This window comes from Agelaius phoeniceus, chromosome Z, assembly GCF_051311805.1.
Source record: "Agelaius phoeniceus isolate bAgePho1 chromosome Z, bAgePho1.hap1, whole genome shotgun sequence".
Lineage (NCBI taxonomy): Eukaryota > Metazoa > Chordata > Aves > Passeriformes > Icteridae > Agelaius > Agelaius phoeniceus.
Window position 1 is genome coordinate 31685137 of NC_135303.1, and position 27693 is coordinate 31712829.

The 27693-nt window shown below is 40.8% G+C and overlaps 1 protein-coding gene across 6 annotated transcripts in view; it reads left to right on the forward strand.

The window, feature by feature from the left end:
* SEMA6A (semaphorin 6A) overlaps window positions 1-22366 on the forward strand; it is a 118493-nt gene extending 96127 nt beyond the window's left edge. For all 6 annotated transcript variants that reach the window (XM_054652605.2, XM_077171168.1, XM_077171169.1 and 3 more), the window contains one exon: window positions 18253-22366. In XM_054652605.2, coding sequence (XP_054508580.2) covers window positions 18253-19442 — 1190 coding nt within the window. In that variant the 3' untranslated portion in view covers window positions 19443-22366. The remainder of the gene's footprint in view (window positions 1-18252) is intronic.
* Window positions 22367-27693: the final 5327 nt, after the last annotated feature.

Consider the following 27693-nt stretch of genomic DNA (forward strand, 5'->3'; position numbering starts at 1 on the left):
TGCCAAGATGAAAATGTGTAGTCAAACCCGTAGAGTGGGAATTGTGCATTGCCATTGCATTGGCATTTTCATTTTGGCCATTAAGGAATATGCCCCTTATATTGCAGGGGAAAAAAAAAAAAAAACCAAAGAAAAAAACCTGTGACTGGACAAATTAAATTGCAACCCTCTTTCCTATTCTCTTCCCATCTCCCCAGAAAACTAAATTAAACAAAACTGAAAAATAAAACCCAAAAGAACAGCACGTGTTCTAGAATATGTTTATGTTTTGTTTTCTTTCTTGCTGTGTTTTAGTGTTAATTTGAATTGTGTTTCTCACCTTTGTTGAAACAGTTTCCCTAACCTTGCTGCCTAACCTTCCCCCCTGCTGCCATTGTACTTGGTGTTCCTCCTCCACAGTCGGAGTCATGCAGCTCCTCCTGTGGAGCACTCCAAGGCTTTACCCTCCACACCCCAGTAGTGCTGTGTCCCTCTGTAGTGGCCCAACTAACGAGGGGGAGTAGAGATGTACAGCTCTTTGACAGGGCCTCCGTGAAGAAAAGCAAACTGATTTTCTTCAAGAGTAGCTGGTTCTGTCCCTCACTACCCTGCTGCCCTTCTCTGCTGCCTCCTGTCCTTCCTGCCTCCATTCAGAAACGCTGAATTCATGCTTTTCTAGTACTGGGTTCCTTAGTGCACATGTAGCGAACAGCTCTGTTTTCTCACACATTCCCTATCTGCCTGAAATCTGTGCCTGTTAATCACTGTTTTGATAAATCGGTTGAAAATTCAGGTTATGATTTTGTGGCTCTGCTACAAAAAGCTTCTTCTTCACAGCATTCAGGTGGAAGTGACTGAGCTGGGCACTGAACAACAAAAGAGTAGTGGTTAGCAGTCTTTAATGTTTCTATTCTTACTTGGCTCAGCACTCCTTAGCTGCAGATTGTAAGTGGTATCACCTTTCCTTAGCAAGCCTTTTGTTGATATCCATGTAACTAAGGTAAAAAGCTGATTAGAAGTGAGATGTGATGAACACAATTTACAGAGTTAAGAGTTGCTGGTTTATTTGGATATCAAGAGGGCTCCTTTAGATACAGAATCTGGTAGCACCTATTATTTTATAGATTGTATAATCTATATTATTATTATCAATAACAGCCGCTTTTCCTCTGGTATATCATTAATAGTCAACTCCTTTATTTGGAGAGGGCTGTGCCCTTGGGGAGCCCAAGAGCCACTCCTTTAAAAACCTGCCTCCAGAAGATATTTCATATTGTACACAAGTGGCAGTGTTACTAAATTTTACTGTGATTATCACTACTTGAAAGATTTGCCAAGTGCTGACATTGCTTGTCTCTGGAGAGTCTGCAAATGTTCAGGCAGATTCTGCTGCAGTGAGACAAAATTATGAGAAACTTCAGGTACAGTTATGATAAAGAATGTAAAGTGCTGATATAACAAGATACTTTACAAGCAGACATGAAATGTATGGGGAAAAAAATCTGTGGCAAAACAAAGCTTCAGACTTTTTTTTCTTTGCATAAATTAAACAATTAATATTCATCACAGGAGATCTGAGTTTTCCACCAAGAATTACATTTGCAGAGTGTGTTTTTACACAAAAACATTGTTATATACTAATATGTACAAGGATCTAGAAGATTCAAAGCAGTTTCTATATCAGAGAAAACAGAGGAATATTATTATGTTGTTGGCATTATGTAATAAATCAGATGAGGAAATGAGGAATTGAAGTGGCACAAAAAATGTCAAAACTTAGGTTTTGAATCAGTGTTTGCTGGTCTGAGGGGAAGGGCTTGGACTTTTGATATGTGGAGGTGGAGCAAATACTCAGTATTTCATCAGTGCCATCATCCTGACTTTGTCAGAAGGAACTGACTGATCCTAAAACAAGTGTAAGTCCAGTGGGAGGAGTTGCAGCATAGGCAGTTCCACCTGGATGGGATTGGGAAGAGATGTATTCACTCAAAGCACGTGCATCTGGGGGAAACTATGCAAACACTGCTACTCTTTCCTATATCTCAAACCATTGTGTGCACAAATATAAAACAGTTACAAGCACTTTGCAGATCGGTACGTTTCAAGTGCTGAGGAAACAATGAAAATTGAATCAGACCAGATCCTTTCTTTACTATTACATTATCCTTCCTTATACTTTTACATTTTCTGCCCAGAGTCTAGTAAGTTGTGAGAAAGGGAGTAGAGAATTTGCTCTGATTCTGTCTGTGGTTCTGTAGCATGTGGCTGAGATTTGGGGTGAGAAGTATGGCTAGTCAGAGCTGTAGTAGTTCACAAAGTTATTTTACCTAGACAGCATGACATAGGATTTAGTTCATTTAAACTTATATAGAGCTACATCTAGATTAAAATAGGATGAAAACATTAGGATGAAAACAGAGGTTGGTTGAATGAGTCTGTACTAAACAAAGCTCTGTAGATTTTGTTCTGAAGTATTCTTAAGTAAATTAGCATCAGCTTACTGTAAACATCCCTGTTTCCAGAGGGAGGCCTTATTTATATATTGGTTGCTTGGTTGAAATTTTTAAAAAAATATTTTTTTAAGAACAAACAACCAATCCTATATTTGCCTAAAATGCCTCTAATGAGCAACTTGTCCAGGAACTGGATGTCCCAAAAACTAATCCCAGCATATCTACTGTGGAGCACTGTTCCAGCACCATATCAGATAAACATCTGAAAGCCATTGTTAGCATTTGAATAGGACCAAATTTCCCAGTACAGTTTTTAGTGGCCAGATACCTGACTCACTAGACCAGGCTAATAACTCGCAAACCTGCCAGTAGATTTATGATCTCACCACACTGGAATGGCTGGTGTCCTGTGACATGCACCAGGAGGGCTCTGCAGTCAGGATTAAGGGAACACAACAGACTTGTCCAGAGAAATGACACTGATCCTTCTTCTGTTCTATCTTGCATGTATGAGCTGTCTGCTCCCACGGCTAGAGACAGCTAATCATCTCAGATTACATCCTCAAGTTCAATCAGTGACAGTAGTAAAGTAGATGCTAATTAATAAAATGGAAATTGTATATGAAATTCATGAAAAAAGAATGCTGGAAGGATGTTTCTGACAGACTTTCTTCAGACTTTTTTTAATGATATTTTAGTAAGTTTCTCTGAGAACAACAGTGAAGAGACAGAGCAGAGACATAGCATTCAGAAAAGATGTCAGGAGCTAAATCTCTGAGCAGGGCCACATCTTTAAGCCAATTTTAGTCAAACACAGGGTTATAATAGAGGATTGGGCAGCGATTTACTGTGCCTTCTCTGTGACTAAGTCTGCATTTCAAACTTTGTGTAAAGAAAGCTCCAGCTCATTTAGTCACAGATTTTCTAAAGTGGCCATCTGAAAGTGTAAGGAAAGGAACAGATTTAACTGCAAAAGACAGGCAAGGATGAGGAAATCAAGATAATGGTGGGGTGTATTCCAGCACACACCAACTGCCTGTGCCACACTTAAAGAAATGCCTATACTTTAGCACTGACACTCACTTAACATTTTCAGAATTCAAAACATTTCTGCATCTCACTAACAGTACAAATTTAAGATTTAACTAGCAGAAGTGGAAACATTGAGTGGCAAGATTAGAACCAAGAGCCATTTTCTGTTTAGTAGAGAAAAAAATTACATCATTGGTAACAGAAGAGGTTGTATTGATCTGGTTATGAAAACAGAGCTTCTGTGCGCCCACATTAGATCCTACAAATAAAAAAATTATGAAGTTTAAAATTGGTGTTATCAAATGTGGCTTCTGGAAACAGCAGGTATCCTTGACCTGTAATTGTCCACCTGCATAGATTTCAAGTCAGGCTATCCATTTCCAGGCTGCAATGAGCTGCAGAGGCTTGTCTTACTAAAAGAGGGAAAAAACTGTCATTGCCCCAGGACCCTGATGTGCTTTTTTAATAAAAGAGGCCACATCTAATTTGTCAAGGCAGCTGCTCAGAGTTCAGGGCACTAGAGCTATTGTGTGGTGGAGCAGATCCCCAGCTGCACTCATCCACTGTCACCCGGTGAGGATGGCTCAGTGGAGGAGCACAGACTGCCTCGTGCTCTTGTTTGACCTTTGTAGCACTGACATATTTATCAAGAGCTGGGAATTCGCTGTAGGGTGTGCTTGCTCCACAGAGACACTACTCTATCTAGAAATAGCAAGGCATAACTGGTGGACAGGTTACCCAGTTTCATTTTTGTGATGTTATATTGATTATAAGGAGATGTCGTGCTAAATCAAGATGCTGAATTGGGAGGAGAGTCTGGCACTTTAAACAAGAGATTTCTGACACTGGTTTAACATTCAAAGGGATTTAATAGCAGAAAATCTAATAGCTGAAAGATATTTAAAGCACCTTTTAGTTTTCTTAATGCCAGTGTACAATTAAAAAGTCAATATGCTGTTAAAGATATTTGAATAATTCATTTTTCTCATATAGGATGTGCCGAGTTTCAATTACCATATTAATTAATAGTTCAGATGTGATGTGGTAATTTTGCAATGACCTAAACATTGACAGTTCTGGTTCAGAGCACTGTTAATATGGTCTGTAAACTGTCAACTGTCTAATTACCTGCCCTGTAAAAAACACCGCCTACATTTTTCTCATATTCATTAACTTTTAGTTAATAGTTATCAATATCTCTTTAATTATATAGGAAGGATCCCAAATAACTTTTATGTTTTTCTTAGTTTTCTTTGACTGTAAAATAGGCACACTTAATTCCTTGTGTCAGCATGGGCTGGTGCTTACTGATCAGCAGCATGTAGTTAATTAAAAAATTACAAACCTGGAGAGGGCATAATTTAGGTTTTGCAATCTCAGTTTTATTGAACATTAAATACAGATAAAAAATTTCATTGTGTTTGGGAAGCAGTTGTTCCTCTGAATTTCTTTAATTTAGTCGGGTGTTTAGGGAGGTGTTCCTTTGAACTCTTTGATAGCCATTTAGTGAGGCACTGTACTCTCTGCTATCTGGTTATCATTGCAACTTTTGCTGGACTTTAATCATGTGCTCCAAGATTGTGCCGGTGGCTGAGAGAGAGAGGATAGGGAAAAGACATGTCCTTATTCTCATGTTACAAAAATGTGTCTTAAGGGCTCTTTATTGAGAAGTTTAGAAGCAGATAGTGTATCAAAAATGCACATCCTAACACCCCTGTGAGGGAAAAGAAAAGGAGGTTTGCTGGCAAAGCTGTAAGTTGTTTTTTTTAAAATCTCAGTCACTCATGTCCTCAGAAAAGACTTGTCACAGTTAGGCAACTAAATGCACAAACAACTCTGTGCACACTGAGCATTGGTGTTTTTAAACCACCAGCTGATAGTCTGATAACTCTCCCTGCCCCAGCAGAGCAGAATAAGTCAGGGTCCCTGCTCAAGGGGATTTTAACAGCTCCATTGGCATTAGAAGGGCTTAGAGCAGTTTATAGAGTAGTTGCTCAGGAAGCATTAAGAAGAACTTCTGGCACAGCTATACAATACCACAAACATTTGGAAATGGCTAACAGCATATTAATCACCAATTTTGTGTTGGCCAGGATATTAAACTGTTGTTCTTCTACTAGCAACCAAAGATTGCTTATCTCTGTGAAATAAAATCTCAGCTGAGGGGGCAGCTTGATAGCATTGTCACAACTGGGCATAAACTAGACAGTTCTTTCATATGCCCATCAAGGATTTTTTAATTGGAAAATAACGCCAGCTGCATGCTGTCAATAATATGCCATCTTGTTCATGTTCCATCCCATCTTACCCACAATTGTGATAGAAAATAAAAGAGCAGCTGTTATATAAAAAGAAAAGGCAGTTGGGGGAAAGTAGGCACATTTTCGAAGCCCTACAAAGCTACTGCTATCCGCTATCATGTCCTTGTAGAGAGAAACAGAGGGGTATTTTTGGAGAGCCTGAAAGATCTGCAGTTGCTGAACACAAACAGTACCACACATACAGAGAATTTAAGCATGTGCAGAAACACCTGACCAAAGCCTTCACTAAAATAATTCGAAAAGTCTTTTGAGAAGCACATATGTTTTTGGTGTTTTCTTATTCTTTAAAGCAGTAAATTCTTGTTCTTAAATAAACACCAAGTTTCTGTTTGCAAGCAAGCAGGGTGAGTGCAACGGTGCCACGGTGCTGGGTGGACGCTGGGTACCACTGGTTTTTGAGGATCCTCACAGAAGTGGTCTTACCAAGTGGTGCAGAAAAGGCCATCAATGTGACTTTGAGGCCATGGCCAGCACTGGAGAAATTTATTTCTGCTACCAGCTCATGGCTCCCATCAAAGAGTTCAGCAATTCTCCATGTGCATTCATTGCTGAATGAATCCCAGTCAGAGCCTCTCAAAGGAGGGCACAGTGCAGGAGTTCCCTCTGTCCTTTCTTCTGCCTGCTGTCCACACTGAACCTCCTGCATTCACCACAGCCTGTGCAGAGGTTTGTGCAATCATGGCTCATAACAAGGAACATAAAGAGCACTGCTCTTTTTTTGCAGACACCATTCAGCTTTATCTCTACAAAACAGGAGTCTCTGTTCAGTGTCTTAAAGAAGTCTTACAGTTTTGCAGCTCTTTATATGTTTTTTGTCTAAATATGACCAGCAACAGGCAATGTCCTGAGGCAGTCATCCAGTAAGACCAATTAATTTTGTGTACACAGGGGTTTTTTCATATCTCAGTGTGCAGTTCACACTCATTGAACTAAACTAATATCAAATCAGTAGCTACTTTCATATACCCACCATCAAGACCTGGAAAAACAATACAGTTTATCTCTACTTGCTCATGGCAAGACAACTTGATACCATCAGCAGTGCTTCCCTCGAAAGGTTTGATCTCACCTACACCGTGTTAAATGTCCCCAAGTGAAAAGAGATCATGATAAAAATTCATAGGGTTCCTATGCTAGGAAAATAAATTAGGCTTTAACCTCTTACATGGGAGTTTGTATATCTGTAGATCAGTAAACATGTCTTGAGAGCTAATCTACAAATGTGAAAAACCCAGTCACGTTCCTTGTTGCAGGAGCTACCTTCGTGTTGACTAACTAGCTGTGCAAGCTCCCTGTTTTTCCTGCAGCACTGGAAAATGCTGGGTTAAAGAGCATGAGCAGGAACTGGACAAATGACTGAAGTAAATCTAGAAAAGTAAAATTTGACCCAGTAGCAGAACTGATTGCAAGCCTGGGGTAATTGTTATTTGCAGCAGTAACACTGCTGTTTGTGAGATGTTTGGTAAAACAGACGGGTGTGTCTGCCTGGCCTGCTGCTGGACAATTGAGAGGATATCTGCATGGGATTTGATTGTATGTTGGAGAGGACACTTGTTTGCCCACACTGCTCTGGGTATATTACTGCTGGACTCAGCGCAGCTTTACTGGAGCTGGGGCAGGAACCAACTTGCCAACGTTTGTCCTCTGAGATGAACCTACAGGTTCACCTCATCCAGGGAAGAGACTGGCCATAATAATTACAGAGCATGTTAAAAAATGTACACCGGAAACATTCAATGGAGTTACGGCAATAAAGTATAAATGTGCACACATTATACTAGCGTCTGCAAGGTAGGGAGGTACTAAAACAAAAAGAATTAGGTTTAAAAAAAGCAGAGAACTATAAATAAGACAAAAATGGATGAAAGAAGGTACCACTGGAGAGAGAAAATTAAGTGAGACCATAGCAACATCTGGACACCAAGTCCATAAGGGAAATGCTGTCTTTTACCTCAGGACATGGCTAGAGTAACTACGTTTGCTTTACTGGACATACTATGGATGTGAAGTAATGTAACAGAGGAAAGAAAGGTTCTTTTAGTTATACTTGAAGAGTTGTGAGATATCGAAGAACTAGCAGTAAAATTAGTCTTGCTGACTGTTACAATCTGTGTTTCAAACTCATCACAATCCCACTTAAAGTATTCAAAGGTAGGTAAGGCAATGGTACTGCAATACAAAGGGAAATGGTAAACCTAATATCAGACATGTATAATCTATTTTTTATCAGCTCTGCAAATCTTTCTGGAAGAAGGAGTCTTCCTCAGTATCCCTGGTAGGGGCATGTTTTAATTCTTAAGTCCAGGCCTTTTGACTACACCTGCTGTGCTCATGACTGTAGGAGAAATGAAGAGCTAATCTGCAGTGTTTGTTTCCTGTCATGCAATATACAGTGATGGCATTTTAATCACAGAACAGGTTTCATCGTTCCTCTGTGTAAAGGCAGAGCTAACAAGGCGTCCAGCCATGTTCCTAGCATTCACCAGCCCAGCCCAGTTGTGGGGAAAAGGACTGTTTCTAAGAAATACAGTCTGTGTGCATGAATAAACGCTGTTGGCTTGGTCACATAGTTGTTCAACAATTTAGTTATAATTTCCAGGAGCCTTGGAGAACAGGAGATATAGGGTATTGTCTTACTATTTGTCTTTGAATGTTTAATAGATGACTCCTTTGTTAGTTCAGCTGTGATGCATTCAGTTGCCCTATTAGCTCAAAATTCGCATTTGCATTTTTGTGTCTTTAAGCAAGATCAGAGTTGATGAGGAAACAATTTTTACTTTTAGATTATGTGCAGTGTTTGAAATTTAACCCAAATTCTACCATAAGGCTGCTTTGAGCTTCAGCCTGCTAAGCAGAGCTGCTTATGTTGACATTCTGCAAACTTCACTTTTCCCTGTTGTGCAGAAAGGCCATAGTTCAAAACAGGCTGTATAAAAGGAGAGGAAAAGCCACAGAACTTCTCAGTGACAGCTTCTTTTTCTGTGACACTATTCATAAAACTTCTTCCAGAAAGACACTGGGCTGCTCAGAATACATAATGCCCACATCAGGAAAAGAAAAAAAAAACTGAAAAAAAAAGAAACACCCAACACTTGTTCTGTGCCATCAGAGGAGCTCCTTGCAGTGAAATGGGAACTGTGAAGATGAGAGATTCACTTTGCAGGCTACAACAACTTCTCTGGAGCCCAGAAATCATGCATATTCAGCCAAACATATGTAAATCTATTTTAACCCAGCTGTGAAAGATCCCCTGAAGTAAGCTAATAAAGAGCAGCTGTATATGTTTAAGCTTATCCCAGGCATACTAGAAAGGTCCCAGAATGTGCACTGAGCTTCTTGTACGTCATTAGAGGAAATGCTGCAGACTTTAAAGGAAATTTTTGTTTTAAGATGCAAAGCAGCATAAAGTTTGTGTCTGCCGAGACAAGCTACAAAAGAATTAATTTTCCTTGACATTTGGATTTTATACATCTTGTTTTTAACTACTGTGAATGCCTGTGTTTTATGGTTTTGGGATTTTTTTTGAAGCGACCTGATATATCTGCTTATTCTCCATCACGCAGAGGCATCTAAAATTATCACTGCTCACCAGGAAAGGGTGAGAGGTGAAGGAAAGTACTGAAACCAGGGAAGTTCAAAATTATCTCCACCTGCCAGTGGGAGAAAGGTTGTCAAATGCTTTCTAGTGCAAGGGCTGGCCCTGAACTTAGCCACTGGGACAAACAAAATGGGGCTGGCTTCAGGACTGTAATGACTTTCATTATATTATACATGCAGGAGGTTGTGTCAGGCAAGCTTTCTCCCATACCTGCAAACTTAACAAACTGGTTCATTTACAGAAATACTGCTCAAAAGTAACACAATTAAAAAGCTTTATGACCTTCCTATTCCAGTCTTTTTCAGTCTTGTCTCTCCTTCACTCCACTGGGGGTGAAAATTGCCTGAGCATGAATTTTCTGGTTCAGCTTTTGTGATTTCCATCTATAATAATTCCTTGTTTCAAAATTCTCAAGTGCCAATTCACAAGGCCATGGTATGAATTTTGTATGGCCACTGTAGCATGCAGAAAAATTGGATTGGGGGCTCATAATCAAACTAAAACCAGATAATCAAAATCCATTCTTAAAATGTTGCTTCAAGAGTCACAAGTTATATCATATGGACATGTTGATCTCCCTTCCTTTTGTAAATTACAACCATCTTTTTTCTATAGTCATGTTGGCAATCATTAATGGAAAGTGGAGAGAAATGATAAAATGATGAACCAGCTGAAAGAAGAAATTAAGCCACTGTTAAAGATCAGTTGATAAACTTGTTCTGGAGGGATTGTTTCTGAAATAGATCTGATAAGGGAACAGAAAACCCTAACAGAGGCCACTAGAGCTGATCAGATTGCTTAGGTAGTTTTCAAAGCTTTGTTGCAGGTTACTTCAGTCACATTATTTATTGATTTTTTTTTCATAGTTCTGAAGTATGATTTCTTCTCATACCTCCAATGATCCCCAGGCTTTTTGTAACTGAAGGTTTTTTCTTAAATAAATTCATTCTCTTTCCAACTTCATGCACCCACATTTTCCTTGCTGGATACCCCAGACTACTAGCTCAGGCAGCTGGCTTTGAGAGCCCTAGGATAGAGTATGAAAGATGGATTGCTTTTCTCAACACAGTCATGCAAAGCTTTAGAGTTGTAGACCTTTACAAGTCAACTATACAGTTTTACTGAGAGGGAAGGCAGGGGAAAGCATTTTCCAGCAGCTTTAACTATGAATGTTTGTGCTGGGCTTTTTCCTAGCTGGTGACACCAGGAGTCCAGAAGAATGGGTACTGGTTAGTGTTGCACTGAGCCAGCACTATGAGTCCTGGCAGCCAGAAAAAAGATGAAGAAAAGGTGTTCTCACTGTTTTCAACACAGCAATTCCATTAAAGTGGCAAACACCAAGTCCTTGGGATAATAGTATGATTGGTTTATATAAAATCTTCAAATTATTCCTTCAGGAAAACATGAGATAACATCTCAGAAATGCATGGTAGACTTTGATCATTCTTCTGTTTTTCTGACACTGAAATCTCAGAGTTCAGTCTAAATTTGTCTGGAGATTTTTTTGTTTGGTTGTTTTCTGGAGGTTTGTTTTTTTTTCTTTTTAATTATGATTGCTAGTTAAAAAAGAGGAAGAAAGCTTGTTAATACCTGCAGGGATTTTCCAGTCTGAAATAGTCTTTTAGCAGCATGAGACTACCTGTAAATACATTTCTAACACCTGGAGACACATGTTGAAAACCTTTTCAGTGGTACTTTAAAAAGATATTCTGAAGCCCATAAAAACCTCTATTCATAATGAGGTTTTCCACCAATGTTTCTTGCAAGCCTAAGGTGAGGGAGATGTACATCCTACAGAGAAGCTTGCACTGAAGAATGAAATTAACTGCTGAGTTTTCCCCTTAGATAACAATGGTAAAGAAATCATTGTGCTTTTCTGGAACAATGGCTTGTTCAGTGGAAAGTCTCAAATGATTTTGTAGCTATTGGAGATGGATGTGGGCTTATTCCCATTTAGCTAGAGAGGTGACACTTAACACCGCGATGACACTCATGCCTTAACTGCTCTTAGTGTGTGGTCTGGAGATAAATATTACCATATTTCCTGATAGTTATTCCCTCATTTCCCTTCCAAAACATCATTCTTCATTTCCCACTTTGGTGTTTCAAGTTTCATGTGTGTCACCATTTTGGGTTGTTACTTTACCAACTGTTGCAGTCAACTTTGGAAAGACAGACAATGACAGTTCCCTGTGGATCTGATCACAGAGCGATTGTGGTGCTTGTTGGCATGTAGTCTTCCCATTTCCCAGGACACACCTCTGCCTGCCATAAATCATTTCTTTGTCTCCACACTGCAACAAACTGCAGTGCTCAGACTGGAAGGTGTCACTTTTCAGGACAGGTAGCTGTTATTCACACACAGGAGCTTGCAGTGGCAGGCCAGGTATCACTGTCTGTCCCGAGAGTTATTCTTACCAGCTTCAGCTTGCTTGTGGAAGAGGGCAGCATCCAAACTCTTGTATCACTAAAAGTCATCAAGCTATTCAAATGGGGAATGATTTGCTGCTTGTTTTCATTATTAATGAGTTGTGGGGGTTATAAGCTGCAATTTCAGTTTGTACTCACTGCAAAGCATACACCAGAACTTAGACTGAAAGGAATGTGACTGTGGGGCTTTTCTTGATGTCCTGCCATTCATGTCACACAGGGATCACAGGTGAGACAAGGAAATTTAGGCTTCATCATGAGATGTTTCTTTTTATGCTGTACATGCTAAAAGGATACAGAGCTTTTTCTGGGCCTCTGGAGTCGAGGTCTCCTTTCTGCAGATGCCTGTTTTAATTGCTGTTCTCCTGAGACCAACACCTTACTTCAGATCTCTTTCCAGGGAGACCTTTGATCAGCACTTTTCAACAGCTTTTTAGCAGGTTTTAGCTTGCTTTCATTTACTTCTGAGAAGATAAGTCAAAGGCTTTAGAGAAGTCAATGGCTGTCATACTTACTCCTTCCCTACAAAAAGTAAGCTGTTTACCCTGCCAAGAGAGGAAGCTTGTCTTGTTTAACGTAATTTACTTCTGGAAAATTTGCTTTGTTTTTTTTTTTTTTTTTTCCCTTTTTAATTACTTTATTCTTTGGGTGCTCATTAAATTGATTGCTTTATTACTTGTTCTAGAGCCACCCCCCTTTGAAAGATTTTACTGGTAGGTCTGTGTTTTGTCCTCCATTTGGCTATTCTCAAAGGCATGTAATACACTTGTCCTTTTCCAGAGCTCTTTATGCTTGTACTTCCCCCACCGTTGTCCAAGATAGCATACAATGTCTAAAAATTGCTTTGGCTAGCTCCTTGAGCCATGGGGGACAAATTCCTTAAGACAATTTTAAAATGTCTGGTATCTAAGTAGATTTACCTCTTTTTTCTATCATGGTTCATACTTAATCCCTAACTTTCTTACATTTCTGATTACAGATCAGAGTGGGGATTTGTTTTTTTTTTTAATAGCAGCAGGAAAAGGAGTAACTAGTTCAGTCTCCATGTCATCCTTTATCTGTCCTCCTTTGATGAAGTTTTTTGTGTTGATATTCATTATTCTTATTCAGTTATGCTCATGCAATATATTCCTTAGAATGAACCTAATCCCTTTGTGATTTTTTCATTTTAATTACATTGCTGCCCTTGGAATTTCTTTTCTATTACAATTAGAAAGAGCAGAGCATCTCCAGAACAGCTTCATCAGTATTTTCATACACATCTTGCTTTTTAACTTGTTTTTTTAGCATAGGTACTGTCCAAAATCCTGAATGATTTGTTAATTGGTGAAAAGAGGGAGCCTCACTTTCCTGCTTATGATAGTCTAGCATACAGGAGATCTATATCTTTGCATAACCTCTGGTCTTTTCTGTATTATTCTTACCCAGAGACATATCACAAGTCTGCCTTTCCCATCTCCCATAACTTTAACTATAGTATATGTATTATTGATATAAAATGTAATATCTCCTTGCTCATTAGTAACAACTACCTTTAACTAGATCAATGCTGTATCATGGAATTTATACATGTCCTAGCTCATTTCAGAGTTGAATCACTTGAAGGTCTGGAAACATTTTTCAGTCCTCTTAACCAACCAGCCAGCCCAAACTGTGTACCTTAGCTAGAGGTTTTGCTGGAAGAAGGAATCAATTATGCATAGCAGTACAACACAATACCATATCAGGTCTTCTCTCTCATTAGATGAGTGAGAAGAGGTGATTTTGCATGTTCCAGACTGTTACAGTGCAGGGTATACTGACTGAGAAAATGAATGGCAATGTTAGGAGATGCAGACAAAAGGACATGGGATGAAATTACAGAAAGTTAATGGAGGAGGAAGGATCAGGTTGTCTATGGGAATCAAAATAGCCATGGAAAAGGAGAATATCAGGTGACTAGACTGTCACTTTTAGTAGCCAGAAATAATATTACATCACATGTAGGAGGACCTTGAAACTTGTAAGCCCAACTGGGATTTCTAAAGGAGAGAGCTTAAAAAGAAGTGTCCAGGGAGGTCAGTAAATGTCAGAATGTTTGGGGCATTAGTGACACAACATGTAAGATCTCATCCTTAAAATGCAAATATTTGATGTCATCTATTTCTTTGTAACATTTTCAGGTTTACTTTTCTTTTTACCACCACCCAACTTTGGAGTACAATGTTAATACAGATAGTTCTGTCAAAACTATCCCTTTCAAAATAACAGTTTGTTGTTATCCAAGGTGATAGGTCTCAATGCACTAGAGAAAATAGTCTGGGATGTAGATTCAGACCACATAAAATAAAATAAGTAATGTCTTTTCACTTTTGCAAATGATATATTACAAACAGTAAAGTGCTGGACATAATATTTTAAATGTATTTAATATAGAATAATAATTTTATTATTAATTAAGATGTTTTAATATGGGGACACTTATATCAGACATATTTTACTGGTTCTATGAAGCCAGCCCATTCAGTTTTCCAGTACATGATGTCTTAAAAGTATGTCAGATAATAAATAAATGTAAAATTTTTCAATAACAGGTATTTCCTCAAGCCTGGGAGTCCAAATATTTTACTTGCCTTTCAAAAATGTATGCCCTACATTTTTCTGATTATTTTCTTCTTCATTTTAATTCCTTGAACAACGAGTGCAAATGAAGGATGCTGGACTTGCCATGTGGGCTGTGATGTTCTTTAAGAATTGCAGGCCTAGGTAAAAGCACACAGAATACAGTCTGTAAAGCGACATGAAGAGTTTGCCTCACACTTGACATGGTTGGGATCACACACTTCCTTAGTCATCCCTCTGTGCAGTTACTGCTGATGTTAAGGTTTGACATGTTGATGGACCTCAACTGCAATTATCAGCCTATAGGCTGATATATCATGTTAAATTCCGGACCACCCCCACCCATACTGTGGTCATGACAGTAGGATGCTGAGCATTTCTCCTACTTTTTTATTACTTAGTTTTTTATCTATTCCATGTACACTGATGAAGGGTCAAACCTTGCCCGTTTGTTTTTTTTTAATTCACATTGTAGTTAGTGGGATTGTTTGTATGACTAATGACACATGGAAGAGATCCCTGATAAGAAATAAATGATATCATTAAACTGACTTTGTTTCCAGAGAAGATGTGCCCGCCTAGAGAAAAGGCACTAATGTGAAATATCCTTTAGTGTAGGAAACATAATAAACATCAGGAAGGTTTGAGTTCAAGAGGAAAGAGCTGGAATTAGGATATTTTAAGAGACTCATAAATTTCTGCATGTAAAACAACAGCAGTGTGCACAACATCATTTCAGCTACCCCTTTCATGAACACAAAGGGTCATGCAGTCTGGACTGTGCAGTAATTTTGTCATGTGAGTGCTAATGTTTTGATATCTCCTGGTAACCTAAAGCTGAAGATTTTACGTTGCTTTTTCATGCAGTGATGCAGGTTTGTGCTTAAGGCTAGCACTCATAGAGTAGGACTTAGCCTAAAGCAGAGGACTGAGAGTGCAGAGCTTGAAATTTCCCTCAGCCAGCAGAAATTTCAGGCGTGGACGTGAGTTTTAAGGTATTCCCCTTGCATCCTGTCACCAGATACCTGAGAGAGGTGACAGCACTTTCCCCCTGAACTCCCAGTCATGAGGAAGTTTTAGGTAGCAATGAAGTCTACTCTAAGCTGAACAAACCAATTATTTTAAGCCACACTTCATCACTGATGCCCTGTAGTCTTTCCATCATTTTTGCGTGTTGGAATGTTGACACATTCCAATATTTTTATATGGTTGGCCATTTTCCCACCATGGAAAAGGGCCCTTTTCCCATGGCCCTTTTTCCCACCATTATGGCTGAGTCATATTTAGCTTGCCATTAACCAAAAATGCCATTTCCCTTAGCACAGCTGCACTCCAGCCTCTTGCTCCCAGTCTATATATAAAAAAATATTAGAATTATAGTATCACAGAACAATTTAGGTTGGAAAAGACCTCTGGGATCATCAAGTTCTACCTTTAACCTAGCACCACCGTGATCTCTTCTAAACCATGTCCCCAGGTAGCACATTGACATGCTTTTTGGACATTTTCAGGGATGATGATCCTACCACTTCCATAGACAGCTTGTTTCAATTACTGACCATCCTTTCAGTGAAGAATATTAAGTTAGTAAGATATGACTTTCCTGTCATGAACCCATGCTTTTGGGCTTTGACTGTAGGTACTTACACCCTTAGGTAGGCACTGAGCAGAGATTTTGAGTTTTTTCCATGCAAAACACATTGGATAAGTGCTCAAAGGGACATGCCTGAGAAGTTTGTGCACAGAAAGCCATTAAATGAGACTTTTTAAGGTGAAGGTTTTCCTAACTTCATTCTTCCCATCCATTTAAGACTCTTTATCTGATTCTCTGGTTAATCTCTGCAAAAAGTTTTACAAGCGTAAATAAATTTGGCCACAAAATGCTGCAGAGTCTAGGATGCAAATATCAGCAGGTGAAGGATCACAGGAGACCAACACCTTTGCAGTGAAATATAGTTCCTGCTGACTGTGCTGTAACCACTAGACTATTCTTCTACATACAGCAATTTTGTACATGCATTTAAATTACAGAATAAGGTTTTACTGCTTCTTGTTAAGTGCTGATGCCTCTGAAGAAGCTTCTGCGCTTTAAAAGAGAGTTCTCTTTGAAACAGTTAATTTGAAGATTGTTTCTAATTATATATTGTTTTCTGAGTTTTACTTTCCTGCCCTTACATTTTACTATTAGGACATTTATGTGAATGCTGGATCATATTTTCTTAAGTGATCATCTGCTCTTGCTATTTATTCTCCTTGTGAAATCATAATCCTTTGTATTGTCACAGCACAATAATTTCTGTGGCACCCAGCTGTGATGTCACATGCAGGTGCTTATGATTTCAAGAGCTGTTTTGCTTTTAAATATAAAGTTCATCTCTTGTATGCAAATATCTCTTGTCTGCCTAAATGCTGCAATCAACTTGGGACAGAAAAATGGGAACAATTTGGCCAGAATAATTATCAAAGGCTTCTGTGAGACAGTGGCAACTTTTTAATATTCTTTTAACATAGTTTGGTTCTGATTCTGGATTGTAATTACCTTCTGTGCCAAAAACATGAAAAAACCTTATTTTAGGAGTTGCTTAGCAAGGTGAAAGTTTTGTACCTTCACAAAGTCTCAGGAGAGCCTTGGAGTTGTATTTTCTGCCTTTCTATCTCTCCCGAAATAAGGACAACTATTACATTTTCTTTGAGCATGTGGAGCTTTTAATCCCCTGGCACTTGGGCCCTTTCTAGAAGAAGAGGTGGGAGAGATATTCCTTCAGTTCCTTGTCAAACTGTGGCTGCTCTTTGTAAACAGTGAGAACAAAACCAGAAATTAGAAAAAAAAGTCAAACAAGCAACAACAACAACAAAAAATTACAGGCTTTTTGCTTGTGTTTCATTAGTGCTGCTGGCTTGGTGCCCATATCAGGAAAAAAGCTTACTTTGGAAATTTAAGGTATTCATTAATGCTGCATTAGGGACTTCAAGTGGAGGAGGTGCGCTCTGCCAAAGGTGCCTCCTCAGACAGTGGGTGCTTGGATGGCCAAGTAGGATTTGACAGTGACTCTGACCACAGGATGAGGCACAAGGTCAGGTCTTTTAGAACAGAAAGCATAGGCTTCAGCACAGACATCAACCTATTCATGTGTTCAGAAAAGAGAGAGCTTTTAAAATTCAAATAGCAAGGACAGTCACCTAGCAGGCTCAATAAATTTCAACATTGTGCTCTATCTTTAGTTACTCAAGCCTCCTCCTGAAGCCCAGGCATGTGACACTGACTTATAAAACACATGACAAAGATAACAGAATGAAGAGCAGAGAAAGAAGCCTCAAACAATATGGGATACACTTCTCTGGTATTCACCAAGATTCTATCTCCTCTCCTCCATTTAAAAGCTTTTGAATATCAATGACTTACCATAGTAAAAATAAGATGGTATTAGCCTAGGAGAGATCAGAAAGAGGAAGCTGAGGAATGAGTAGTATGTCAGAGGAGAGCTAAAAGGTCTGCTGAAGTCAGTGTGAATTGGCCAGGGCCAGGATTTCAAAACAATTGTACTTGTCCTGCTAGTAAATTCCCTTTCGACTCCTGAACTTTGTAGTCTTCAGCTCCAGATCTGAAAGCTGTACTGAAAGCCGAAGTCTATACATGGATGATGTAGCTGGCAGGTAGAGTATGTCTCCAAATTTGAACAAGCTGATAAACAAAATCCCCCTGCAAAACACAAAGCAACCTCCCAGGGGCACATCTTTGAATAAAGTAGTTAATGATAAGTAGCCTCCCCCCCCCCCCCCCCTCCCTGCTCCTCCTTTGTCTTCAGTTTGTTTAATCTCTGTATGCTGTCTATTGCAGGAGTGATTCGGGAGAGTTACCTGAAAGGTCATGATCAGCTGGTGCCAGTCACCCTGTTGGCCATTGCTGTTATTCTTGCTTTTGTCATGGGGGCTGTGTTTTCGGGAATCGTAGTGTACTGCATCTGCGACCACCGCCGCAGAGACATGGCTGCCGTTCAGAGGAAGGAGAAGGAGCTCACCCACTCCCGCCGCGGCTCCATGAGCAGTGTTTCCAAGCTCAGTGGCCTCTTTGGGGATGCTCAGTCCAAGGAGCCAAAGCCTGAAGCTATCCTCACGCCTCTGATGCACAATGGCAAGCTGGCTACCCCAGGCAGCACTGCCAAGATGCTGATCAAAGCTGACCAGCACCATCTGGACCTGGCTGCCCTGCCAACCCCGGAGTCCACCCCAACCCTGCAGCAGAAGAGAAAGCCCAGACGAGGCAGTAGGGAATGGGAGAGAAACCAGAACCTCATCAATGCCTGCACAAAAGACATCCCTTCGATGGCCTCACCAGTGATACCAACTGACCTGCCGCTCAGGGCTTCTCCCAGCCACATCCCCAGTGTTGTTGTCCTGCCCATAGCCCAGCAAGGCTACCAGCACGAGTATGTTGACCAGCCAAAAATGAGCGATGGAGCTCAGATGTCTGTGGAGGACCAGAATGCCACCCTTGAGTACAAAACTATCAAGGACCACCTCAGTAGCAAAAGCCCCAGCCATGGAGTTAACCTGGTGGAAAATCTCGACAGCATGCCACCAAAAGTCCCCCAGCGGGAGGCTTCCCTGGGGCCCCCGGGCACCTCGCTGTCACAGAGCGGGCTGAGCAAGCGGCTGGAGATGCACTCCTCTGCTTACAACGTGGACTACAAGAGAAGCTACCCCACAAACTCACTCACGAGAAGTCATCAGGCATCAACCCTCAAAAGAAACAACACTAACTCCTCCAACTCATCGCACCTGTCCCGCAATCAGAGCTTCGGCCGGGGTGACAACCCGCCACCAGCCCCGCAGCGAGTGGACTCCATACAGGTCCATGCTGCCCAGGCACAGGCTGTGACTGTGTCCCGGCAGCCGAGCCTCACTGCCTACAACTCCCTGACGAGGTCAGGCTTGAAACGCACGCCCTCGCTAAAGCCAGACGTACCTCCCAAACCTTCCTTTGCTCCGCTCTCCACATCCATGAAGCCCAATGATGCGTGTACATAATCAGAGGGGAAGGGGGAGTGGGAGGAGGATGGCAATTAAGCAGAAGTTGCCCTTGAAAGCCAGTGTTCTGCAACTGTTATCACTCGCTCCTCTGAGAAGACGGTTGTTGCAAGCTGAAGATGTGTTGGATTTCTGCTCTCTGGGAAAAGTGGAATATTTTTTTAAACCCGAGCCATATGACCCATGGTTGAAGGTTTGCAACTGCAGGATTCACCCTCACAGCCTGCCAGTTCTTTGCTCAAAAGACTAACCCTCCATCAAAAACATTGAGCCAAAAGCACACAGGTGAAAATGACTGTGACATTTCACCCCCTGCCCCTAACTGCACAGCGCATTCCTGAACTGGTAAAGAGCGCTCTGAAAAGCAAAACACATGTAAAAAAACATACAAATGTAAAAAAAAAAAAAAAAAAAAAAAGGAAAAAACTTTTAAAAAAGGAAGAAAAAAAAAATCAATTGATAAAGCTAACTCTGACTTAACAATGGCAGAGGTTTACCACTAGCAGGTACTGTGAAATGATGCCCTTCAGTGTTACAGTCATTTGGTCATAGCAGTTAAATGCCAGCTTGGGCAAACTATGTCATAGATTTCTGCTACCCTTCTCTTTTAACGAATAACACGTGACTGTTAACACAAGTAACTCCTCTTATTTATTGTTCAACTTTCGTTTTTCTTAAGGAGCTGACCTACATTATCATCCTGTGAGCAGCTTTTCAGAGAAGTACCTTGAAAGTTATACCTATTTAACGTGAAACCCATTAACTGGAGTAACTAGAACTCTTTTATTTTTCCAAGAAATTCACTGAGTTAGATAAGTTGGAGCTGGATTTCTGAACTTTGCGCCTGGACTGCCTGGTTAGCTGAACTAAAAAGGGGATATCTATTTAAGTCTCTCAGCTAATTAGCTGGCTGGGCCTCTGACCTAAGACAGCAACAAATACCGCAAGTTCATAACTTCTAAAGCAGCTGCAAGAGAAAATTAAAAGCTGCACATCTGTGCACCATTGCTATCAACATGGCTTTGTCAGTAGCTAATACTTTCTGTGAAGGCACCAGCTTGTGATGTGCCATCTCATTTCACCTTGCATGTGAGACGGCAAACAAAATCCTCAAACAGTGTGAACTAGCTAATATGCCGGCTGTTACCATGCATAAATTATGGTCTTATCACACGGGTTTTTCGTGGGAATATATCTGTGAATAGCCTGTTATCTTCCACATGTAAATTTGTGCCTTACACCCTCAGTTGTGTATATTTGTGAGCTGTAGTATGTAAAACCTTTTTCTTTTTCCCCTTTGAGTAATGCAAATATTTATTGATCCTTCCTCCTCCAAGCCCCTTCAAAAACTGGAGTAAAGACATTGAAAGAAGAATGTGGTGGTTATTTTCATAACCCCACATCCCTAAAGAAATTAGGCTAGCACCATACCCTCCAAATTTGACTTTCTAGCTGTGCCAAGTCCTCTCTCATAACCACCCACTGGTGGTGATGCTCCCAAGGCACCATGCTGGGGGTTCTGCTTTCCCCCACCTCCCGCTCCCCCTTTACAGCATGTCAGCGTGGAGATCGTTCTCACTGGCAGCAGGAAAATGACTAACACCCTTGTCCATGGAGCTGGTACATCCCCTGCCTGGGGACAGCACGGGTGAGAGGGGCCAAGCCCTGCAGAAAGCCCAGCCGCACACCCTGCAGCAGGCAGGGCACACGGAGCTAGGACAGGCAGGCAGGCTCCTGCTGTAGCTACCTGCTGCTCCAGAAGGATGCTGCATATACTTCTTTGGGGAAAAACGTGGGTTTTTTTTTTTCCTTTGTTTCTTTTGTGTGACTGTGCATGTAGCTAGTGTGGGAGTGTGCGTGCGCACAGGTGTGTGCGTGTGTGTGCGCGCGCAGGTGTGTAAGTTCCTTTCCAGTCTTTCAGTTTATGCAAAACGTAGCTGTGTTTTTAATCTGTTACAATAACTGTGTCAACATACTGTAGAAAAATGATGGGGATCGCTTCTAAGCTTTTTATATATATATATATATATATCTACTGAACAGTATGTTTGAGTAAGGTGGTTGTTTCTGTTTCAATTTGTTTTTTAAAATTTTATACTTCCATTTGTTTTTCAGGGTTTTGGTTTTGTTTCAGAATGATTGAAAAGACAGATTTTAAGTCCACTAGCTTATCGATGGTATAAACAAGGTCTGGATGGTCTACACCAAAGTGTGTAACAAGGGTGCTTGCATGTTCTTTCATTTCATCATGGCTTCTTTTATGAAACAGTTTTGTTCACCCGTAGTGAACTATGCAGACTGGAGTAGATAGATCTGTATCCAAAGCAATGTTGTTGTTTTAATAAAAACAAACTGAAAACCCTTTGAAAACAGTAGGTAGCAAGGTAATTTAAAAAAAAAATAGCCAACTCAACACCTTTTTACCTTTTTACCAAGCTCCAACCCCCGAAGCAGGGTTCCCTTGATATTATCCCTCAAAACATTCTCCCAAAACACAGAGATGGATAATCATGGCAACAGCTTGTGCAGCGATCTGCCTTCACAAAGTACACACAGTTACTGGGTTGACCTTGAAATGTTTATTTTGTATTCAGTGGGTCTTCTGTTTTCATCCTTTCCCAACCCCAGTTCTCTTCCACCCTCTCTGCTTTGAGGGATTCATGAACCTATGTGTGCCTTTGCTTTCCACCCTTGCTATACACTCGTAGATGCAACAAACTCAGATTCTCATTTGTTGTAAAGTTGTAAAGTATTGTGATGTCACCAGTTTCCCTTCATTTCCACATCCCCCTAACATGTGATTCACAACTTAATGTCGGTTGTAAAAGAAAAAAAAGGCAGGAAAGGAAAAGAAAAAGGAGGAGAGAATAGGAAATAAAAGCTTTTGATTACATATGGTAATAAAACCAGACTGTTCTACCTTGTTTCTTGTTTCCTGGTTCTCTTGTTTCTAGACAATTTATCCTTTTCCTTTAAAAAATACAAATAAATGCAATACTGATCATTTAGATCAGGTTACAGTGAGGAAGAAATTTGTTACTAATTTTGCCTCTTACAGAAGATGGGCTTTAGTGTAAGGTGCTGGTAATTAATTAAAAGTTAAATAACACATTTGCTCTCCCTCTATTCATGTTTTGCATTTAGCTTTTATAAGCTTGTTCATCATCAAATATTTATGACAGACTTGATAGTTTAAAAGAGCAAGGCCGGGATTTAAGAACATGTGGTCCACCAAAATAAATCATCATACAGATGTGACTTCATCTCCAGATTTTACATATTAATAGCAGAGTACCCTGTACTATTTTCTTTCAGCAGGCATAAATCTGTTGTGCTTCACAGGCCTGATTTAGAGGATGTTGTCTGAGACTTACTCTGCAAGAAAATACTAGTGAACAGATAATAACAGAGAGTGTAAAAGTAATGACTCCCTAGTCCTGAGAGTCACTGGAACATACCTGGATTCTTTGCCTTGATTTTGTGTAAATGGGATCACTTATGCACAGCCATTAACTACAGTACAAATAAACATTGGTTATGTCCATTACTAGGCTTAATGGACTCATTTTGTGAGAGGAGTAGGCATTGTGAAGTGTGACCCCATAGATAAAAGGGATCTAATCCAGTAATTTATCCTTGCTCAGATCATATTGGGGATTTTCTGCCCTGCCAGTAGACTCTGTTTAGGACCTATTGCCTTTGTGATACGTGTCACATATGTGACACACAAATGCAGAGCATTGCACACACCATTTTTCAGTGCCTTGCCCACACACTTGCCTGGTTTTTTCTCAGTGTGGGCTCCCTTCAAGCTGGGCACACTGGCATGCAGATGTGTGGTGTGCACACAGGGAGAACGTCTGCCAGACCTGGGACATGCCCCAAGTAATGCTGAGGGACTCTCCAGCCTGGGGACTGAGGGCAGTGCACAGTTAACACAGTGCTCCACTCTCTGCTGCATTTGACCTGCATGCTGCCAGAGCTGCAGCAGATGGGAAAGCAAAAGCTCTCCAGGTGCTTAGGGACCTATGTTTCTTTCAGTCCTGCAGACAATCCTTTGTGAAATTCCTTTGTCTATTCTTCTGTTTGAAATGCTTTGTATAAGCAGCACCTACAGAAGCTATTCAAAGATTAATATACCTCTTTTTTTAAATTAATATGAATGCTCCTCCATAAGCAGTGACAAGCCTGGAGAAAAAGGCCCAACAGTGCCCAGTGCGGTGCTGGATGTCTCATTTTGCACAGCTTCTCCATCTCTTGCCAGTGAAAGGAAAGTCCATTTAAAACATAGGCATGAAGGAGGAAGGGCAAGAAAGTGCCCTGATGAGCAAGATATTTGGGGTCAGTAACTGCTCTGTTCATGCATCCAAAACCTGCTGCCAAAGGGAAGGTTTGTACTTAGCCCCTTAAAGAACTGTTCCCTTGAAACACTCCCCCAAAGGTGCACTTCCAGATGGCAAATACAGGTCCTCTGACAGAGACCAGCCTTACCTTCTGCTGGGCAGGAAGCATCAGAGAGGAACTGAAGGAAACACTCTGCCCCAGTGGGGTCTTGGCCAGCCAAGCAGAGGGCAGGTACCCACAGCAGCACCCTGCCAAGGAATGGCTCCTCCACTGAGAGCGCACAGCTTGCCACCCAGAAGAGGCAGTAACACTGTGGCGACTTCTGACAAGTGAGGAGACCACTGAGCTACTCACTGTCTATTTGAATCATGAGATCTGTCCCCTACAGGGGCTGCTGGTGCTACACTGCAGAGGCTCCCTGGGGCTGAACAGGACAAACAAGAAAGCCAAGAGAAAGCGAGGATGCTTTGAGCGCTTCACTCAAGTTAGTGTCATCTTATTCATTGTATTAATGGTACTCACGTTGACCTCATTTAGCGTGTCATCGAGGATGCATGGAAATTCCCTTCCAATCAGCATTAATTTGCATGCATATTTTTACACAAAATGGTACTCAGCTGAATGACTCAAAACAAAAGGTCTCTGCAAATAAATCCTGGTCCACTGCCCAGTTCTTCCCCTCTGCCTCCAACAGACATTTCAAACTATACCAGACTGTAGTTTCAAAGACAACTTCAAGTCCTGCCTCATTGTAACAGGGAATCAGGGAAACCCATCAGGGAATATTTTTTACCTGAAAGTTCTCCATGTGAAAAGAAGATGAGGCAATCGGGTCAAGCATGTGCAGCTCAGGGCACTTTGCTGCCAGCAGGATGGCCATACACACAGCTGGTTTGCATGGAAAGGGTTGCCAGAATAAAGTGCCATGACAATAATGCATCAGCACTAGCAGTAACACATGATCCACATGATGGCCAGACAAATTTCAGGGATGCAATTCCAATAATTCTTCCACCACAGAATTAGCAGGCTGTTCTCTCCCTGGAATAGGCATGGATTATTGCTCTCTAAAGCTTGTTTCTATAGCTTGTTTAAAGCAATGTGGAGGACCTTAAGTGATAGTCTTATCCACCCCACTGCACTGAGGCAGGATCAAGCAAACCTAACCCATTCTTGATGACTGTCTTACCCTTTCATTGTAAACATATTTTACTCTGAGCAGTGAAAGTCACCCAAGGGATCAATATCAAGCATTTCAGAGTGTCTAAAGAAAATAATAAGCTAAGAAAGGGAGGTGGACTGCCTTAGTTAAGGCCAGTTTTCTATTTATCCAATTAAAGTTAATTTCCCAGAAGTATGGCACCTGCTCCAATGAACAAGTGTTAGAGAGACACATTGTGTGTGTAATATTCATATGCTTCCCGCTGATGCATGTGTCTGCTAATGAGTCTCTAAGTAGTCTTTTTATTACTCTTTTCCCTCTCTTTTAAAAAGTGGAGATAGTTTTCAGAATAAGTACTAAGTCCATCTTCACATGCCTTGTGCAGAACAATGATGTGTTAGACATATTTATATGAATAGAAACAGGTAAATAGTCATATATCCCCTGCCTGTAATTTAAACAGTGCAAGTCAGTAGGGAAAAGCTATAATTGGAGTCAGAGTAAGTGAGGTGAAAATTGCTAGGTGGCAGTACCATCTGCATCTTGTTTTAATTAGCCAAGTTTATTGTCAGAATATAAAACTTTCTGCTATTCAAGTCCCTGGCTTATTTCAGCCATCAGTCCAAAGTGATTGCTACATGTCTGGGTAAGCACAATTACTGATCAGCAAAGGAGAATTACCCTCCCCATTGATCTGGCTAACAGTAACCATGTCTAGAAGTAGGGACAAAAATATGACTAACCAAGATCATTGTCATATCTGCTTAGTGTTTCATGACAAACTCTATTAAGGCTAACAGAACCACTGTTAATTCAATTAGATCAGTGTTTTCCTTTGCTGGCCATGATGCATTTGGAAGACCAGCAACTGTATGCAGAGCATGGCAGGCAGTCTGCTGCAAGGAATAATAGCATCATAAATAATATATTAATACGAAGACAAATCTAGCATGCTGCAGTCAGAGCACATCAGGCTTAGAGATGAATCCTGCAATATCACAAGGAGGTGGGGGAGGAAGAAAGTAACTATGACAGGAAATTATAGAAACTGTAAATGACAGGGACTACAGGAGGGGAAAAAAACTCATTAGGTCAGCTCTTTAAGCAAAGTGCTTGGGAAGCACAGGACAGCCTGCTGGCAGCCATGGAGGCCCTGTGAGCCCTCACATTTATCCTCCTTAAAATGAAATAGCAGACGTCGAGCGCTGGATTTAAAGGAAGATGATAAATAATGGAAGATGACTGGCAAAGACCTCAGTGGAAACTCCTCCCTTTCTCTGGCCTGCATGCCCTGCCCTAGCATTCAAGGCTCTCACCCTCTCTGCAGAGCGGGACTGGGATGGTTGCACCCTCCAGAGCATGTGGGCTGCCCTCCTGCAGAGCAAGGCCCCCAGCACCAGCTGGGCACTGCCCTGTTTTGGGGAAGCACCTTGCACAGCCTGGGGCAGTCACAGGCACAGGTAGCTCAGGACAGATGAGCCTTTGTTCCACCTGCTGGATCTGGGCTACCAGGGGGCCCACACCAGCACTGGGCACCGCCACACCACAGCCTCCACAGCAAGTAAGAGACTGTGGAAACCCTGTTCAAGCCTCTTCCATGTTCACAGGAAAAAAACCAAACCACACTTTTGCTTCAGGGAACCAGTAAAAAGGTGCTGATAAGAGCTTCGTAAAGCAATTTCTGCCTTTTGGGGGATTTTTTTTTGCATTTTTTTTCTATATATCTATACAGCCTTGCTGCTAGAGAAAGACATTCCATGTCAGGAAAAAAAAAAAACAACAACAAAAAAAGAAAAAGAAAAAGCCAACTAGAATATTTTGTTTCTCTGACTTCTGGAAATTATTACATAATCTTATCAATTTTCAATAAATACAATCTAAAATATTCAGACTGCTGATAGAAATATTGCTTCTGATGGTGCAGCAAACTGCAGATTGAGCTTTTATTAAATGCTGCATAAATTGTCTGTGAAGAAATCTTTTACGAGATGTGGTGGTTCAAACAATTTTACAAAGAGCAGGAGACAAAGAGTTCCTTTTACACTATAATGGTTTCCTAGGAAACACTGCAAAATGTAACATGATATCTCTTTGTGGAAGTTCAAGGACTTGTGTGTGCTCGTGTGTGTTTCTCCTGACCCTCTTTTTTTTTCCTTTTCTTGGTGTGGTGTATGGTATTGCTGGCCAATTTTACCTTTTGATGGTAGCAGAAGAATAGGATAGGCCTGTACCACATCAACCCACAATCTGAAGGACATTTTCCTCTTTGATAATCAAATCTCTTCTCTAAACAGAAAAGAAAAATGTTGATACAAACCAAGTCTTTTAATCTGTAGCACTGTGGTTTCACAATAAGGAAAAAACAATGACTGAAAATGCCCAGAGCCAAGTTTCAGGTTTCAGATAGTCCTCATGGCTGACCCAGTGTATTTTCTTATCTCTGTGGAGCCTATAGTACACGACATAAACTTACAGGATTAAAGCAGATATCAACTGCTTGCGAAGCTATCCAAAACTATTCAGAGATCTGGACATATACCTGATCTTCCTTAATTAAAGGCAAATACTCCACCCATCTGAGACAAGCATTTTCTCTTCCCTATGTGCAAGCAGTGTGTCCCCAGAAGTGTAAAGTTCCTAACCAGGACAGCTCAGCTGTTTATCCAAACAGGAGATAACTGAGCTGACCTGGCTGCAAGCCCTTTCATTAGCTGTCCTGCTTTCATAGATGCTAATAGGGATGTA